Below are 18,340 nucleotides of genomic sequence, written 5' to 3' on the forward strand. Positions count from 1 at the left end.
AAAATTCTACTTTCACTTTTCGAGTCTCAAACATACCAAACAAGACATAATAATATTTGTTGGTGGGTAAACTTTTTTCTTCAATTAATTATATGGGGCAAAACTTAATAGTAAATTTATTTTTAAATTTGATTTCAAAATTTTCCTCACATTGATTAAAAGAAGAGCACAAGGATAGAAGACCAGCATATTAATCCCGGGGTACAATACATTTAATATAAAATAAGCTATCACTTGTGTCTTCGATATGCATACACAACATAAAATTTAAAATAAAATAAGTTTTTATTTATATTTACTTCAAATAAATAACAAATTCTAAGTAGATTAACATAAATTATTTTATAATTTTTGAAAATTTACATTTTATTTTTAATTTTTAAATATTAAAATATTTCTAGTTATTACATAAAAAGGATCGCCTACGTAGAGAAGTATTAAAAAAAAATATGGAACTTGAGATTTCCCTATAGGACGACAAATTTCCTTTATTCAATTTTTTGGGTTAAATTTTATTCAAAATTTATTTTTTAATAATTAGTTATTTTTTTTGGTAAGTTTTTTGATAAATTTTATTCAAAATTTTCTCCTTTTTTATTTCAAAATTTACTTTGTACAGTACACTTTTTTTTTGGGGGGGGGGGGGGACCAACAGACCGGACATTCTTCTTAACCGTTTGTGACATGTTTGGCCCAAACAAAGTTCTTTGTGAGATGTAACAAAATTGAGCCGAAATTCAAAACCCGTTATTAGGATCAGGTTGGGTCGGGTTTATTAGCCCGTTTTGTGGGGTAAAAATGAGCGCTAGGGTTTCATAAGCGGGTCTCATATATCTTAGTTTAGAGTTCTAACCAGAAGAGCGGGAGAGAGGGGGAGGGACGAGGTGTTGGACGGCAGGTGACGCAGCTGATACAGCAGCTCCGCCAAGATGGGTACGATTTGATTCTGTTGTTGATTTCTAATCAGGATTGATCAATTCTTCGCTGTAGTAACAATTTCTGTTTGGATTTTTGTCTCATGAGCTTCTTCATTCTTCCTCAGGTATTTCCAGGGATTCCATGCACAAGAGGCGTGCCACTGGTGGCAAGAAGAAGGCTTGGAGGAAGAAGAGAAAGTATGTTTCTTATTGTGTTTTTTTCTTTTTTACTCTAGCTCCAATTTGTTACCCACTCTTGTTGCTTACTACTCAAATAATCTAATTTATCTTGTAGATTTTATGCCTGTGGCCAGTTGGTGGCTCTTTTACTTGTTCCAATGATTTTATGCGGTGGTAGCCAAGAAATAGAGAATTTTTAAGCTTAGAAATCGAAAATGGTGTCTGTTAGTGATGGCATTTTATCTATCCTCCATAAATGATTGATTTGTAAGGTAGTGATGTCCCAGTGGAGAATGCGATTTCTTATGTCCGGAAACTTCTATAGATCTCGCTGCTGTATTTCTACTTGCATCATTGTTGAATCCTACAAAAAATCTGTTCTATAATTTGGAATTTCACATCAAAGCATGAAACTAAACCCATTTAATGTTGGGCTTTTCGAGTCAAATTCAACTAGAGAATCGTCTGAAGGACATCTAATCGATCGTTCATGAATCAGAAAGAGAGCTTCTCCTTTGTCTTCAACCGACCTTCCTCCCCAAAACCAAAAGAAAAAAGTTTATGCTTCCTCGCACTGTCCATTCTGATGCAATTATTGAGTATGGCAGTTCTAAATTTATGATAAAGTAGAACAATGAATATCCTAAGATTTATGACCTTTTTGTATTTCTTCTGCTACATTTAAGGGAATTCTTGTATCTATTTCTGTCTGTGAGTTGAGATCTTACTATCAATGTTGATGACTATATAGAACATGCTTTTGTGTTATTATTTCATATGCCAGCATTCCCTTAATATTATTGGTTGGCTTTGTTATAGACTACATTTTCATAGTGATTACATCATAATATATGTTGCTCATGCAATATTTGTCGATTTGTATAGGTATGAGCTTGGTCGCCAACCAGCAAACACTAAGCTGTCAAGCAACAAGACAGTCAGGAGAGTTCGTGTTAGAGGTGGCAATGTGAAATGGAGGGCTTTGCGATTAGATACTGGAAATTATTCATGGGGTAGTGAAGCCGTGACCCGCAAGACACGTATACTAGATGTGGTTTATAATGCCTCAAACAATGAGCTTGTGCGAACTCAAACCCTTGTGAAGAGTGCTATTGTTCAGGTTGATGCTGCTCCTTTCAAGCAGTGGTACCTTCAGCATTATGGTGTTGATATTGGCAGGAAGAAGAAAACAGCTGCCAAGAAGGATTCTGCAGAGGTAATATTTTTACAAATCATAAAAATTTTCATTTCATTTATGATTTATGATTATAGCTCGGTAAGTCTACCAGATTTGTGGGGGTATGCAGAAAATGTTGGTGCAGGGTGGTTAAGAAGCCATACTAACCCATTTTTCACTGATTTTCTTGTCTTTGTTTTTCTAAAAGGGCGTTACAATTTTGGAAGGATAATATTGGAGATCGGAAGGTTTACTCTTGATGCCTACCTCACCCATTAATGACATTGTGACATTGAATGGGGGAGTGTGATAGCGTCCTTATTTTATCAAGTTTCAATCTGAAGTGTATTGTCTCACCACACCCCTCAACACTTCATCTGACCTCTTTAATGGCTATGCCTTGCAACTCTTTCAGAAAGTCCCCCAATCAAACTGAGTGATATGATTGAACGTGAAATAAGTGTAAAAGAAAAGTTCACTGTATGCATCAACTCTTTAATGGCTGCAGTGAAATTGTTCTCTGTATGCATCAAGTATAGTTTAAAAGTTCACTCCTCTCATGAATTTGATGTTTATTTGTCATTTGTCTTGTAGGAGGGTGAAGCTGCTGCTGTTGAAGAGACAAAGAAAAGTAATCATGTGCTTAGAAAACTAGAGAAGCGCCAGAAAGATCGAAAGCTTGATCCCCACATTGAAGAGCAATTTGGTGGCGGCCGATTGTTGGCTTGCATTTCTTCTCGTCCTGGTCAATGTGGCCGAGCTGATGGGTATGCTTAATCATATTTTTGTCAAAATCTGTGTTATTGATCTTTGTTTATAAATATTGATGCTTGATTGTCCTGAATAATGCAGTTACATCTTGGAAGGCAAGGAGTTGGAGTTTTACACGAAGAAAATCCAGAGGAAGAAGGGAAAGGGTGCTGGTGCTGCTTGAATGTAGTGTTCAATTTTCTAGTGCTTCCAATTATGTAGACTTAGTTGAATTTTTGCTGAATGGTACCTTTCAAGGTGCTTTTTATAGAATGTTCCCTCTCAAGACATTGATCTTTAACGAGTACAATTATTTAAATTATTGGTAATTTTGCTTCAACACTTTGTGTCTGATACTCTTCACTTTGCTTTGGAGTACAATTATTGGTAATGTTCCCTCTCTTCTAAGAAGTTTCTTGAGCGAATAATAGCTTTATTGCTTTTCAAATTTAAAAATTGACATTTGCATTGTCTCTTAAGATTTGAAAAATAATTGCAATTTTTATTAATTAGAAATCACAAAATTAGGAGCCAAACTTGCTACTTGTATTCCTATTTAAAATTGGGAAAACAAGTTAATGGAGTTGCAAGTTGTAGTACAGAGTTTTATAATCCATTATCTGTTAGAATAATGACAAAATGTTATTTAAGGATCAACGGATTTTTTTTTTTTTTGTATATTAAAATTGTTTGGGATTTAAGTTGAATAAATTAATTGCCTTGGAATTTAGTTGTCATTCTCCCAATTTGCTAACAATAATTTACCACTAGTGTCCGAGAGTCTCCATTTGAGTACCATGTTATGATATACAGATATTGAATTGAATGCCATACGCATTTGATATGTTGATATTTTTCATTTTTTTAATATGAGAGTATAAGTAAATCATATGGAAGAAAGCAATTAGGACATGTCTAAACTTATAAAGTTACAGTACCCTAGATAATTAATCTTAATATCAACATTGACATTATGGGCCTAACAAGCAAGCCAGTCCAAGCATTGATTAGCTTCTCTAAACACATAGTTAAAATCAATAGTCTAATCTTTTGTGGTCAAGTCTTTAATTTTCTCTATAGTTTTAGTAGGTGAAGTTATGTTGAATAAGTGAAAAAGTTTCAAGAGAGATATTTTCATTAAAAAAAAAAAGAAGATATGATAGGTTTTCCATACATGCATATATGTTTATAAACAAATACATAAAACTATTAAAAAATAATTTCAATTCAAAAAACATCCAAATTAATATATTTATATAATCTTTTATAGTAATTCAAAATAAAACGTAATCATTGTACTTTTATACTATCTATATTTAGTTGCCTATAGCCTTGTCCCCACCGATGGTTTCCTAGTTAGGGTTAACATGTCGAAAGAAAACATTCCTATGTTTTTTTTAAAAGTATTAAATTTTTTTAAAAGTATTAAATATGCATTGAAATTAAAATTAAAAAATTTTAAAAATATTTCAATATTTCATGAATACATATAAAAAAAGTATCTGCAAGTATAATTATCGAATATAATATCAACATGAATATATAAACTAATTTGAAATATTAATATTTCTAATAAATTTTCTCTCAATATTACTAATAAGAAGCTCTTGAGCATCTTTAACAAATATTTTATATCTAATATAATTCAATCCAAGTTTTCTTGTACTGTTTTTTTTTTTTTTTGGTGGCCAGCATGTTTTCTTGTGCACTCAACAAGCTTCTTTTACCCAATCGAAGAAATCGCTTGAAGGGATACAAACAAAACCATGTTTCTTGAATAAACAACGCGTTATGACAACACAAATAGTACATTCCTTCTTGATTTTTTTTTTTAAATTTTATGTTGGACAAAATCTCATTTGTACGGAAATAAGCTCACCTATGTAGAGAAGTATTGAGAAAAAAATATGGAACTTCAGATTTCTTCTTTATAGAACGCCATTTTTTCTTTGTTCAATTTTTTTGATAAATTTTATTCAAAATTTACTTTGTACGGTACTTTGTTCTTAACTCTTAAGTAAATAAAGTGGGCCGACATTGTAAACCGTAATTTGGATTAGGATGGGTCGGGTTTAACAACCCGTTTTGGGCCCAAAAAAATGCAGAGCTAGGGTTTCATAAACGGGTCTCATTTACCTTAGTTTAGAGTTCTAACCAGAAGAGCGGGAGAGAAGGTGGGGAGCGACGACGTGCTGGACGGCAGGTGACGCGGCTGATACAGCAGCTCCGCCAAGATGGGTACGATTTGATTCCGTTGTCGATTTCTAATCAGGATTGATCAATTCTTCGCAGTAGTAATAATCTCTGTTTGGATGTTTCTCTCATGAGCTTTTTCATTCTTCCTCAGGTATTTCCAGGGATTCCATGCACAAGAGGCGTGCCACTGGTGGCAAGAAGAAGGCTTGGAGGAAGAAGAGAAAGTATGTTTCTTATCGTGTTTGTTTCTTTGTTACTCTAGCTTCAACTTGTTGGTTGTTACCCACTCTTGTTGCTTACTACTCAAATAATCTAACTTGTCTTGTAGATTTTATGCCTGTGTCCAGTTGGTTGCTCTTTTACTTGTTCCAATGATTATATGCCGTAGTTGCCAATGAAGTAGAGAATTTTTAAGCCCAGAAATCGGAAATGGTATCTGTTTGTGGTGGCATTTCATCTATCCTCCATAAATGATTGATTTGTAAGGTAGTGATGTCTGAGTGGAGAATGCGAGTTCGTATCTGGGGGAACTTTTGTAGATCTCGTTGCTCTATTTCTACAAACATCATTGCAGAATCAAAGGAAAAGTCGGTTCTATAATTTGGAAATTCACATCAAAGTATGAAACTATACCTATTTAGTGTTGGGCTCTTTGAGTTAAATTCAATTAGATGATCTGCAAGACATCCTAATGGGTCGTTCATGAATCAGCTGGAGAGCTTCTCTTGTCTTCAACCGACCCTTCTCCCCAAAACCAAAACAAAAAAGTTTTACTTTACTTGCGCTGTCCTTTCTGGTGCAATATTGAGTATGATAGTTCTAAAATTACGATAAAGTAGAACAATGAATGTCCTAAGATGAATGGCCTTTTGGAATTTCTATTGCATTTAAGGAAATTCTTGTACCCATTTCTCTTTGTTTTTTGAGATCTTATTACAAATGTTGATGACCATATAGTACATACTTTAGTCTTATTATTATTTCATATTGCTATAAGACTAACAATTTTATATGGTAGTGAATGTTGGCTTTAACGGGACAACAAAAGTATAAAGTTGGAGTAGCAGAGATGAGAATGTTGAGATGAATTTGTAGATATACACGCACAAATAAAATTCCAAATGAGCAAATACAGGAAAAAGTGGATGTGGCATCTATTGAAGAAAAAATGGTAGAAATCATTTGAGGTGGTTCGGACATGTACAAGAAGACCATGGGAGGCACTTGTAAGGAAAGTGGAATAGATAACTTTGAACCTGTTAAGAAAGGCAGAGGAAAATTGAAGAGAATACTTTTGGAGGTTGTTGAGCGAGACTTTTGCTAAAAACTTAATAAATAATAGAGCACAATGACGTCATATAATCCATGTAGACGACCCCATCTAGCAGGATAAGGCTTGTTGTTATTGTTGTTGTATTTCATATGCCAGCTATCCTTAATGTTATTGGTTGGCTTTTCTATAGACTACATTTTCACAAGTGATTAAATCATAATGCATCTTGCTCAGACATTTGTCGGTTTGTATAGGTATGAGCTGGGTCGTCAACCAGCAAATACTAAGCTTTCAAGCAACAAGACAGTCAGGAGAGTTCGTGTTAGAGGTGGCAATGTGAAATGGAGGGCTTTGCGATTAGATACCGGAAATTATTCCTGGGGTAGTGAAGCCGTGACCCGCAAGACACGTATACTAGATGTGGTTTACAATGCCTCAAACAATGAGCTTGTGAGAACTCAAACCCTTGTGAAGAGTGCTATCATTCAGGTTGATGCTGCTCCTTTCAAGCAGTGGTACCTTCAGCATTATGGTGTTGATATTGGCAGGAAGAAGAAAACAGCTGCCAAGAAGGATTCTGCAGAGGTAATGTTATTACTGATCATAAAAATTATATCTTCTGTGATTTTTCATTTCATTTATGATTATAGCTCGGTAAGTCTACCAGATTTGTGGGTTGTTCAAAAAATGTTGGTGCCGGATGATTTAGAAGCCATACTAAACCCATTTTCAAGCACTCCAAATTGGGTGGTTTTGTGACAGTTTTGGATTTTCTTGTCCATGTTTTTTTAAAAGGGACAACATTTCTATTTTAGAAAGATAATATTGGAATGTGGAGATTTTACTCTTGGTGCCCACTTCACCCATTAATGATGTTGTTACATACAATGGGGGACTGTGATAGCATCCTTCTTATTCCATCAACTTTCAATCACTGAAGTCTACTCTCTCATCCCGGCCCTCAACACTTCATTCGGACCCCCTCTTCCAAAAACACCCTATCAAAACTCGAGTGATATAATTAATTAAATATGAAATATATAAGCCATGTGTTGCAATGAAATTGTTCTCTGGATGCATCAAGTATAATTTCGAAGTTCACTCCTGTTATGAATTTGATTTTTGTTTGTCATTTGTCTTGTAGGAGGGTGAAGCTGCTGCCGTTGAAGAGACAAAGAAAAGTAATCACGTGCTTAGAAAACTAGAGAAGCGCCAGAAAGATCGAAAGCTTGATCCCCACATTGAAGAGCAATTTGGTGGCGGCCGATTGTTGGCTTGCATTTCTTCTCGTCCTGGTCAATGTGGCCGAGCTGATGGGTATGCTTAATCATATTTTTGTCAAAATCTGTGTTATTGATCTTTGTTTATAAACATTGATGCTTGATTGTCCTGAATAATGCAGTTACATCTTGGAAGGCAAGGAGTTGGAGTTTTACATGAAGAAAATCCAGAGAAAGAAGGGAAAGGGTGCTGGTGCTGCTTGAATGTAGTGTTCCATTTTTCTTCTGCTTCCAAATTATATCGACTTATTGAATTTTTGCTGAATGGTACCTTCAAAGTGCTTTTTATACAAGGTTCCCTCATTCTCGAGACATTGATCTTTAGTGGGTACAATTTTTTTTAATTATTTGTAATTTTGCTTTAACAGTTGTGACTGATACTCTTCAGTTCTTGTTAATGCTTGTGTGCAATGGGTGTTTTGCTGGACAACCTTCCGAAATTTAATGTTTTAACCCCTTGGAATAATGTATATTCAAAATCTTTATAAATAATTTTTATATTAGAAGAGGTAAATCTGAGCCTTTTACAGAATCTTTTTGGAATTTTGATCACCATGTTACAATAGAAAGGTTCATTTCACTCCGATGTTCTCGATCATTCATATACTTGCCCTCCATCATTATAGAGCATCGTTGTATATATACAAAACAGAATTCGACTGTCAAACTCATTAATAGCATTCTAAAAGCTAGGTTTTTTTTTTGTTTTGTAAATTTAAGAATACGAACACTACAAATTTTCATGAACTAAGAAATTGTTTGGCTCGCTCTCCATTTAATTTCTCAAAAACTTGCATCTTTGTTTTTTCCTCAAGCGGCAATATTAACAAACTCACTAATTTTCTCTGTAAACCTTTTGAAAAATGAATGGCAAATTGGCTCAATGATCAAATCAACCAATTAAAAAAATTCACCCACACCCAACCTTCTGAATTATTTACGAGCGGACGGTTCCAACACTAGTTTCACCAACTACTGATGGAAGTATATCTTTTCCTTAACTTTGTTTAGCTTTGAAATTCATGAGTAAAAACTATAAAGCTCTCATTTAGAGATAATGCATTTCTAATAAAATATGATCTCTGGACTACTGCCCCATTCTTCTGCCAAAGATAAAGGAGTACGAAAATTATTGATATCAAATTATCAATCACGTTCTTTTTTTTTTTTTTTTTCTGGTGCCCATTATCTTAATTCAAGCAACAAAGTCTGGGTCTCAAAGTTCCCATTTGATGCCTATACAGCAAATCTTGGTTAATCATCAGGGGTTCCACCAAAAAATTCAGATCCCCAGACGCATTCTTATCATTATATGATAAAATTTAAACCGCTAACTATTTTATCAGATAATACCATTACAAAGCGAGCTATCATGAACATCACAACTTAATCCAAAACAATTATTAAATTGCTCTCGACAAGCTGTGTCAGAAGTTCCACTGTCCTTGGTACAAATTGATTTAAACCACATGAAAATTAGAAAAATTAAAGTTACAAATAGAATAATCTAATGAACAAATATTGCGTTTGCAAGCGACAATGTATATACTAGTCATGGGTCGGAAATATGAACCCATTTGATGCTAGTTTTGAATGACTCGACTTTCCCACTCATCTCTAATCCAACACAAGAAGGGATATATGACTCTCGAGTTATACACGTGACTACTGACTTGGCAACAACAAAGAGACCGAAGTCCTTACAGCAAAAAATGAACAAGAAAAGCTAGTTTGTGCCAAGAAGCAAGAGGCTAACTTAATTGAGAGCCAAAACCTATAGAAATAAATAGCTTTGGCTGACATCAATGTGCCCAAATGGGAATGAGATTTGGCCATTCTGACCTTCCTTCATATCCCCATATAAGAAGTTTTGAATCCACACCAAAAATCCAAGCCTGGAAATCAACTAACTTGCTCTCCAATCAAATCAAGACCAATAACCAGAAAACTTATCCCTTGAAATAGCAGGAAGTAGAAGTGAATTCCTTGAGCTGATAATAAGCTTCTAACTGAGGCAGTTAATAATATGAATGCAAGAGCAAGTTCTTTCCTGTACAAACGATTTTTCTTATTTCTCCCTGTTTTCTTCGACAATTCTAGTTTGCTTAGCTCCTCAATGCCTGAATCTGAAGATGACCTGTGAAGACTGGTAGATCTCATTAGAGGCTCAGATTCCTTCTCAAAAGCAACCAGATCTGTCTCTGATGATCTTCCCAATTTTTTTGTAACCACCCACTCATAAGAACTTCCAAAGCGAAATAATCCAGAAATCATAGCATTAAATTTAGTAACCGACATAGTATTCTCAAATAGAAGGTAAGGCACTATAAATGGAAATGCATGGAGACATGGAAGAATGCTTAGAATAGACATGGTTCCTGGAACATAACAAACAACCCAGGTTGGCAGCTCAGCTTCTGGAAGGAACATGGTCAATGGAAGAATGATGCAAAAGAGGGTGAATGAATAAAATGGCAGGATAAGCTTCCTTAGGAGGAAGAAAAGGAATATTAAGTTGGCCTTCTTGACCCAATTCACCTGGTACCAAAAGGAAGTAACCATGGTATGAGATTAGATCTTTCTTGAAGTCAAATTACATTTAGAACAATAAAGATGGCATTAACCAGGTAGAGCATTACATACTGCCAGGTTTATAACAATGACTGTCCAAATGATAATATTGATTTAAGCATACATGTAAGTTGCATCTTTAATTTCATTCTCAGCAGAAAGATCTGAAGTACAATTGGGGGACATATGGACAAATTTGACATCAAAAGTTAACCTAAATGGCGGATTAACATGACATATAGGCCCAATGGCAGTGCCAGGACCTTGGGTCATGAGGTGCAACATTTTTAAAATTAATAATTTAAAAATAGCTTAATAATTTAAAAAAAAATTGCACCCCACATGACTTCATGTTATGGAATCGTTAAACAATCATTTCATTGTCAATGCTAAGAAAAATATCTTTTTTAATGTAACTCATTAGATAATTATTTATCAATGGATCTCCCGTACAATTTCACAACCAATTTTTCACAAATTTCGTAAAAGAAAATTCCCTTTCTACTGATGTTGTAGCAACTGTTAATATCATCACTAATTTCAAGAGTATAAAATTTTTTGAAACCCAAATATCTTTGAAGTTGGACTAAGGGGTGCAAAATATTTGATTCAAGAGGTGCAAAGTATTAGAACATATCAACCCTCCTTGTATTTTTCTTTTTTTAAGTCCAGGGGGTGCATTTTCCCCCCATGATTTATATGTGACACCGCCCGTGCATATAGCATAACAGCTCTGAACATATGACACAAGGTGAGGGCAGTACATTGATTGACGCATGTAAAATTATGGATAACATGCGCTGTGCAAGGAGTATGAGACAGACAAGTTAATCTTGAATGGTGAGCTGCAGTTGTCAGTAAGGTTATAAAGGTAACTTCCAGATGAATTGCTGCAGCTAGAGGTATAGTATGTTAACCTACTAGTGATGGGGCATCTAAGCTGGAGGACCCTGTAAGTCCTTTTCAAAAGCATACACAGGTTGATTAGGAGCTCCCTCAGGTCTCAAGGCAGAACAGAGCCCAAGTCTGAGTCCAATGCACCAATAACATTACATAGATCAAGGCATCAAAAGAACATGTTCTTCACATTCATCTTGGGCCGGTGCATATTTGTTTGATATTAAATTATTAACCCCTTACAGAGTGTCCTACAAAAATGCTAGAAAACAAGCAATGCAAATTATTGTCTTGTGCTAGTTGAGTCGTTCCATTCTAGGGAAACATAACGAGCTACATGTGGAAGAACAAACAACTATGATTCTGATGCCTTGTTGAACTTAATCTCAACAACATAAACATAAAATGCAAGAAAAGAAAAGGCAGAATGCGGAGTGAATAAATTGTACGAAGTCCATTAGGATTTTTGAAAGCGCATTAAATGCTGTTACCACTCACAGCAGGTGATATTTTGATTTTCCTGTCCATTCTACAACTTTTAGCAGTTTTTTGTGGAAATAAAGCAACCTAGAAATTAAGTTCTAAATTTAAGACATGGAGCCTATTGCAATTTTGCTTTCCATAAATTCTTCCAGTCTAAACAAATGTTTAACATTTGTGCTCTAAGTGTGCTTTTTTTCAACAAGAGTTTTTCCCCCCATATGCTGCCTTGAGGATACCATTATTTATAATAATAGATATGAAAGGTTTATAGAATTCATATAAATTCAAGTACTCTGAATTCATGAATAAACTTCAATACCTTTGAACGGAGTATATCAACAAAACACAAACGAAACAATTGCATTGGACCAGAATGCCAGCGGTGTTGCTGCTTCTTATACGCCTCATAGGTCTCAGGGAGTTCACAAAGGCACTGGGAAAATGCATAATAAAGATATAAATACCTCAGAAGTTCTGATTAGATCTCAAGAGAAGAAAAGCAAAGCACCTTCACATCATTTAGAAAGATGAACTTCCATCCACAGAGATGAGCTCGAACAGCAATATCCATGTCCTCAACAGTAGTTCGTTCCAACCAGCCACCACTCTCCTCAAGAGCCTTTATCCTCCAGACACCGGCAGTTCCATTGAAACCAAAGAAGTTAATGAACACGCCATTGACCTGTTGTTCAACCTCAAAGTGGAAAGATAAATTTATATTCTGCAATCTCGTAAGCAAGTTCTCATCCTTGTTTACAAATGCCCATCGTGTCTGGACCAATGCTAAATCATCTCTCCCCTAGAGTAAGACAAAAACAGAAAATAACATCTACTTAGAATTAGAAACACTATTAGGCCAAGTTAATCCAAAACAATGACAGTTAACCAAAAAAAAAAAAAACACACACACACACACAAAAGAAATGAAGAGAAGAAAAAGTAAAAGGAGGAGAAAAAAGGACCTTTAGTTATTTTTATTTGTATCCTAGGTGGAATTAGGCAGAACAAGTAATAAGTGGGTGATGACATCATGCGAGAGCCAAATTATTCAATAAAACTAATTGAAAACCAGATATAACAATAATGTATTGGTCAAATAGCAACTGAAAAAATTCTTATGTTCAAAGTAATAATTCTTAATGTCTCAACAATCTCAAAATATTTGATTCTCAGAAAGCATTTTGCCGTCCAGATTCCTTTGAATGTCTCGTGTCAAGAGCAAGGAGTCATAAAAAAGGATTTACATTTCCAGAGAAAATGAAAATTGTAACATTTGTAATATCGCAAAGGAGGCTTGCTTTTAACATATTTTATTAGCATAGATTAGGATTTTACAAAGATAAAAGTGGATCCCCCACAGAACAACTCTGGTTTTGCAAGTGAGGACAGTGGATGTGCACCATGTGTTCTTGCATTAGAAAGCACTACAGGGCAGCAAGTGCTGCATAGTTATGCCAAGAGTAGGCTTTCCTAGTGACACTGCAGTAAATTTATCACAAGATCAGAACCAATGTGAACCATAACATGGTGCAAATGTTGACTAGTTTGTCAGGGCATTTGAGCTTAAGAATGCATATTCTTTAATTTTAAGTAAACTACAACTTCTTTCTGAGTAATTAATCTGCCTGCATATGCAAGTAGACCATTCTAAAGTTAAAAGGGGCAAGGAACTGAATGTTGTTAAGTGCCAAAGAATCTTTAGTCTCGTCCAGATAAATCCAAGAAAAGAGGAAGACATAAAACATAATTTTTTACACTAAAAGATTAAAAACACACAAAGAGCTTTCTACCAAATGAAAAAAAAAAAAAAAAAACACACACACACACACACAGCTATAACTGTTTTCTGTCATGCTTATAGCATCAACTGCTATATTTGCTCAAGGCCTCAAGCCAATAGTATCTCAAATTTTAACTTAGTCATAAAATTACCTTAAAATGAGGTATTGTCCTTTTTAAGAAATCCGGTGCTGGCTGAAAATCAGCATCAAATATTGCCACAAACTCGTATTCTTTAACATAATCACAATTCATTGCTGATTTGAGATTCCCTGCCTTATAGCCAGTCCGTATGAGACGATGTCTATATACTATTCGCACACCTCTATGTTGCCATTTCTGTACTTCTGCCATGATAAGATGTTGGATATCTACTTCATCAGAATCATCAAGGACCTGCACAAGCATTCTCTCCTTGGGCCAATCCAGGATACAAACTGCGGCAATAGATTGCTGATAGACCTATGAGACAATGGGACCAAAAGTAAGCATTGCTAACAAATAGCAAAAGGTAATATAAATCAAGATTATTGAGCTACTAATTTAACTAGTGTCTGCCACTCCATTCATCAAATTATGTCCATATATACTCTCCTACTTTAGTTTCCTTTCTGTAAAAGTAGGAACGGGCTTAAATAGGAATATAAAAAAATGGAAAGAACAAGAAAATATAAGAGTACATGATGGCCTGTAGAAGCTTCTAATTGTTAAAAAGAAAATACTCTTCTGCTTTACTCTCCTACCACATTGTTTACAATGGCATTTTGGCATGTAGAAACTTATAATAATTCCTTTGAGGTAACCGGGAAACCCTACTTTGGGTAGCTATATGTTAATTGTATGGTGGTGTAATATATGTGTTTGGAATGACAATTGTGTTTTATGAATGTGTATAAAATGTTATGAATCCATGTGTTTATGTAATTTCTTCAATTTGAACTACAAATGCTAAGAGATTACGGAATGAGTTGAGTTCTATAATGATGGTTAATTGGTGTTGATAATGATTGAGAATGATAATGACAAATGTACTATGATTTACGTGAAATGAGACTTGATGCTTACTTGGGTAGCGTACGGTCGTGAGCCCAATGTGTTGATTTATAATAATAAAATAATGAGATTGTGAAAATAGTGAGCATCAAACATGGCATGATCAGTGGGTAGGAGTTCGCCTAGGGATTGGGAGTAAAGAAACAAATCCATATGATATTAGACTGCCCTCCAATGCACAGGGGCACATGATGCTGGCCAAATGCTAAGAACATCTTGTTATGCATTCAACTTTACATTGTAAAAAAAAAAAAAAATCATTGCTAAAAGCATCAAGACTGAATTGTCATCTAATGTTAAAAAAAATCTTCCAAATTCTTTTTTTATATAATTATCTATTATTCATGGGCCGAGTTGGGTAGGACCACATTGGTAGCACAGCTCTCCCAACGAGTATTCAACACAGCTGCATACTCAAGACTCGAACTCAAGATCACTAGTTAAGCTAGCATTACTCCTTACCAGTTGAACTACATGCGTGCTTAAAATGCAAGTCCTGCCTCCTATACAAAAGGAAACGGAACTTACAATGCAAGTCTTGACTCCTATATAAAAGGAAATGGATATAACCCAATAATGTTTATACATCTATATGATCTTAATGCTCTAAGAATCTAAAAACAGTATGTATTTAGTCCATTCTCTTTTCATATATGCTCCTTTATATTTATACATGTCATGGGACTTCATTTCAGCAACTCTACCCTCCGCCTTTCAAATTCCCTTTTCTCCCTTTTTCCTTGATAAAACCTTTTTCACCTTCTCAGAAACTAGAATAGCAAAGTCCTTTTTTTATACTATAAGGTTGCATAACACTTAAATTCCCAGGTTACCAGTCCCCAGAAACCAACTGCATCAATCTTAAATCTCAACAATCTCTTTCTGCTGTTCAGACAAGCAATCAGTCTCTTGACATCCACTGGCCTTTGTGAATTATGATCAAATTATTCAAATCCTACGTTATTTTAACTTCATGTTCATCTACAGGCATCAAAGTTAAAAACTGTGAAACAAAATCCCAGATCCAAAAGCTGTCTTTGCCAGCAAAAGCCTGTGACGGACCAGACAAGATACCAGTGGGTTAACGAAGTATCTCCATTATCAACATCTATCATCTATAGTTCATGTCTATGGCAAGGAAATGGGCTCTTTGACAAGATTCACAAGATTTGTTGTTGAAAATTTATTACAATTTGTTAGTGTCTGTTGCCGTTAGTTGCGTAAATATTCATTTAAGGATGGATGTAAGAGTTGAGTCACATCAGTTAGCTGTTGGCTGGACCGGATTAGTTAGCCAAGCCAGGAAGGCTAGTTAGTTGAACTGACATTAAAAGGAGAGGAAATGTGAGATTTATTCGTTCCTAAAGTTGAATAAAGTTACGATTTTATTTTCCTCTCTTTCCTCCTTTCAATTTCTTCATTTTCCATTTGCTATCAGAACCAAGTGTGGACCCAAAGGTTGTTAGGAAATAGTGTTTCAGGGTTGCCATAGTACTCTTCCCCCCCCCCTTTCAAATTGTGTAGCTAGAGCTCTTTGAAGTGAAATTTTTTCAAGATAGGACTTAAACTTTGCCTGCCATCTACTTGATATTGGAGGACATTGGATTAATTCCCTTTTCGCTGACGTTCATACGGATGCAATCTTAGTGGAGTAAGAGGAACCTGTCCAATGGCATCATAGATCACTAAATCCTCAAAGAAGCAACTTGGTTATAGTTGGACCATAAGAGGGCAAGATAAAGGTAAAAATTTCCCCAATTAAACAGCCACAATGTTTAGCAAAATTTACAGGCATGCTATTGCCTTGTTGGCTGCTAATTCGGTAAACCAAGTCAGAACAATCAGTATCAGCCCAACGGTTGACCTAAGAACAAAAGGGAGGAAAATAAGGAGAAAGAAAGATATGAATGTTTTTACTATAGTAAGAGGGCAGTTTACATCTAATATAAGTTGAGAAATTTAAGTTTATGAGAAGCCATGTAAGGATAAAAGAAAACCAAGCACGTCTCATTCCCTTCAAAGAATGAAACCCATTAGGTCTGGTCTAGTGGGGAAAGTTATGGCAGTTAACAAGAGGTTTTAGGGCATGTTAGGGGTGGTATTGCGTCACCCCAAATGGTTCAAGCATCTCCTGCATCATTTGATAAAAACAAAACAGAAAGAAGTATCTTTCAGCTAGCATACGCTATCAAATAATAACACAGGATGTCCCGTTAAAAATGTATGTTTTACATAAATTAGCCAACAGAATATAGCTCCATCCAAAAGTCCAAAAACCCAACCACGTTAAATGGCAACTCCCTATGAAACTTCATCAAGCTAATACTTGCAGCTTTAGAAACGACAATTTAGGTTGGATGTATCATAATGGCCAAAAAAGAGAAGGTAGGATGTATTTGTCATGCATACGAGGAAGCTGAAATAAATAAATGACTGGAAATTATAGAACAAACAACAGAAGATTCAAATTTCCTTTTTAGCATTTAAACTTCATTTAACGACTGCCACTAACTTATGCATCCAACTTTAGACGAATTGAGCAAAAAATCTTCCGGAAGGATTATGAAACCCACAAATTCTTACCTCCCTCTCATTGCACATTGGAATCTGAACTAAAACCATTGGATAATCCTCCACATTCACATCCTCATTCTTAGCATTTGTTGGATACTCCATGGCCGCCACTGGTTTCAGACGCCGGAATTTGATCCAGCAACATCCCAAGATCAAAATCACTCTATCAATCGACTGTATCAAGAAGAGCACAATGCACATATTGGTTAAGCTCTGCAGCGGCGGCGCCAGGTAATTTGCCCGAATCTCAAGCCATCTCGCATAAATAAGACCAATCATTCCATACACGTCGGCACGAGCCGACGGCGGGCTGAAATGCCATCCTTTGAAGTAAGCAACTAGCTCAAACACAAGCAAAAGGAGAACGACAACCAAGAACACCTTGATTGCACGATAAAGCCTGGACGACTTGGAATCGGAACGCGAATCAGGCGAGGCAATCCTGCGGTTAGCGGTGCGGACTAATGAGAGAAAGCCATTGGACAGCCAAGCAAGAGAAGTCGCGATTTGCTGGAATCTTAAAAGGCAAACCCAGGAAAGCTGACGAGCACTTCGGGCACGCTCCTTCTCCACCGACTCTCGATCGGAAGGGACAGTTTGAATGTCAACGGTGAGGAAAGAGCGAGTGGAGCCGTCGGATTTGTCATCAACAAGGTCATGGTTCGTAGCTCGCTGCTTGTTCCACCATTCCTGAAACTCGCGGTTTGGGGGTCGAGACATAGAAGAATAAGGAGGAGGAGGAGAAGAAGAAGCAAGAGAGAGAGAGAGAGAGATCTGAAGAGCCACCAAGTAGAGTGGTTTTCTTTCAGTCCCTCTTTTTCCTGTGTCTGGAGCTGCGTGCGTCGGAGACCGGACGAAGGCAAGGAGGTTACAGGACTCGTCTATTCTTGGAAAGATTTTGCAATAACCTCGGAGTTTAGAATTAGAACCTTATTTAGTTATTTACCTTTTTGGTGAAAAAATATCACAATTAATCTAGTGAAAAGTGAGAATAATAAATAAATCCAATCTCAAGAACTAGATCATAAAATAGGACTACAAATGGAATAATTATTCTGAAATCTTTGGAAACCTATCTGATATAATTTTTTTAAATTACACTTATAACCCAATGAAAGATCATTGGAAAAAAAATTAGTTATCATTTACTGTTCAATTTTAATCATTTCTATCGTTACTCTACAAACCTTTGCACTTGACTAATAAAAAA

General features: G+C 35.6%; 2 protein-coding genes across 2 annotated transcripts; one reads left to right on the plus strand and one right to left on the minus strand.

The window, feature by feature from the left end:
- Positions 1 to 804: 804 nt before the first annotated feature.
- LOC129288318 (40S ribosomal protein S8-like) lies at positions 805 to 8,203 on the plus strand. The gene is made up of 9 exons (XM_054924832.1): positions 805 to 933; positions 1,043 to 1,115; positions 1,983 to 2,313; positions 2,869 to 3,041; positions 3,127 to 3,197; positions 5,372 to 5,444; positions 6,748 to 7,078; positions 7,638 to 7,810; positions 7,896 to 8,203. Exons 1-9 carry the CDS (start codon positions 930 to 932, stop codon positions 7,975 to 7,977), a joined length of 1,311 nt encoding a protein of 436 aa, XP_054780807.1. The 5' UTR covers positions 805 to 929; the 3' UTR covers positions 7,978 to 8,203.
- A 956-nt stretch (positions 8,204 to 9,159) lies between these two features.
- Positions 9,160 to 17,988, minus strand: LOC129288481 (probable xyloglucan glycosyltransferase 6). The gene is made up of 5 exons (XM_054925076.1): positions 17,140 to 17,988; positions 13,657 to 13,965; positions 12,233 to 12,523; positions 12,044 to 12,157; positions 9,160 to 10,311 (listed from the first exon to the last, which is right to left on the minus strand). Exons 1-5 carry the CDS (start codon positions 17,848 to 17,850, stop codon positions 9,676 to 9,678), a joined length of 2,061 nt encoding a protein of 686 aa, XP_054781051.1. The 5' UTR covers positions 17,851 to 17,988; the 3' UTR covers positions 9,160 to 9,675.
- Between the last annotated feature and the right edge of the window lie 352 nt (positions 17,989 to 18,340).

Source organism: Prosopis cineraria, unplaced genomic scaffold, assembly GCF_029017545.1.
Source record: "Prosopis cineraria cultivar Desert tree isolate PC_DT_omini unplaced genomic scaffold, ASM2901754v1 PC12, whole genome shotgun sequence".
Classification (NCBI taxonomy): domain Eukaryota; kingdom Viridiplantae; phylum Streptophyta; class Magnoliopsida; order Fabales; family Fabaceae; genus Prosopis; species Prosopis cineraria.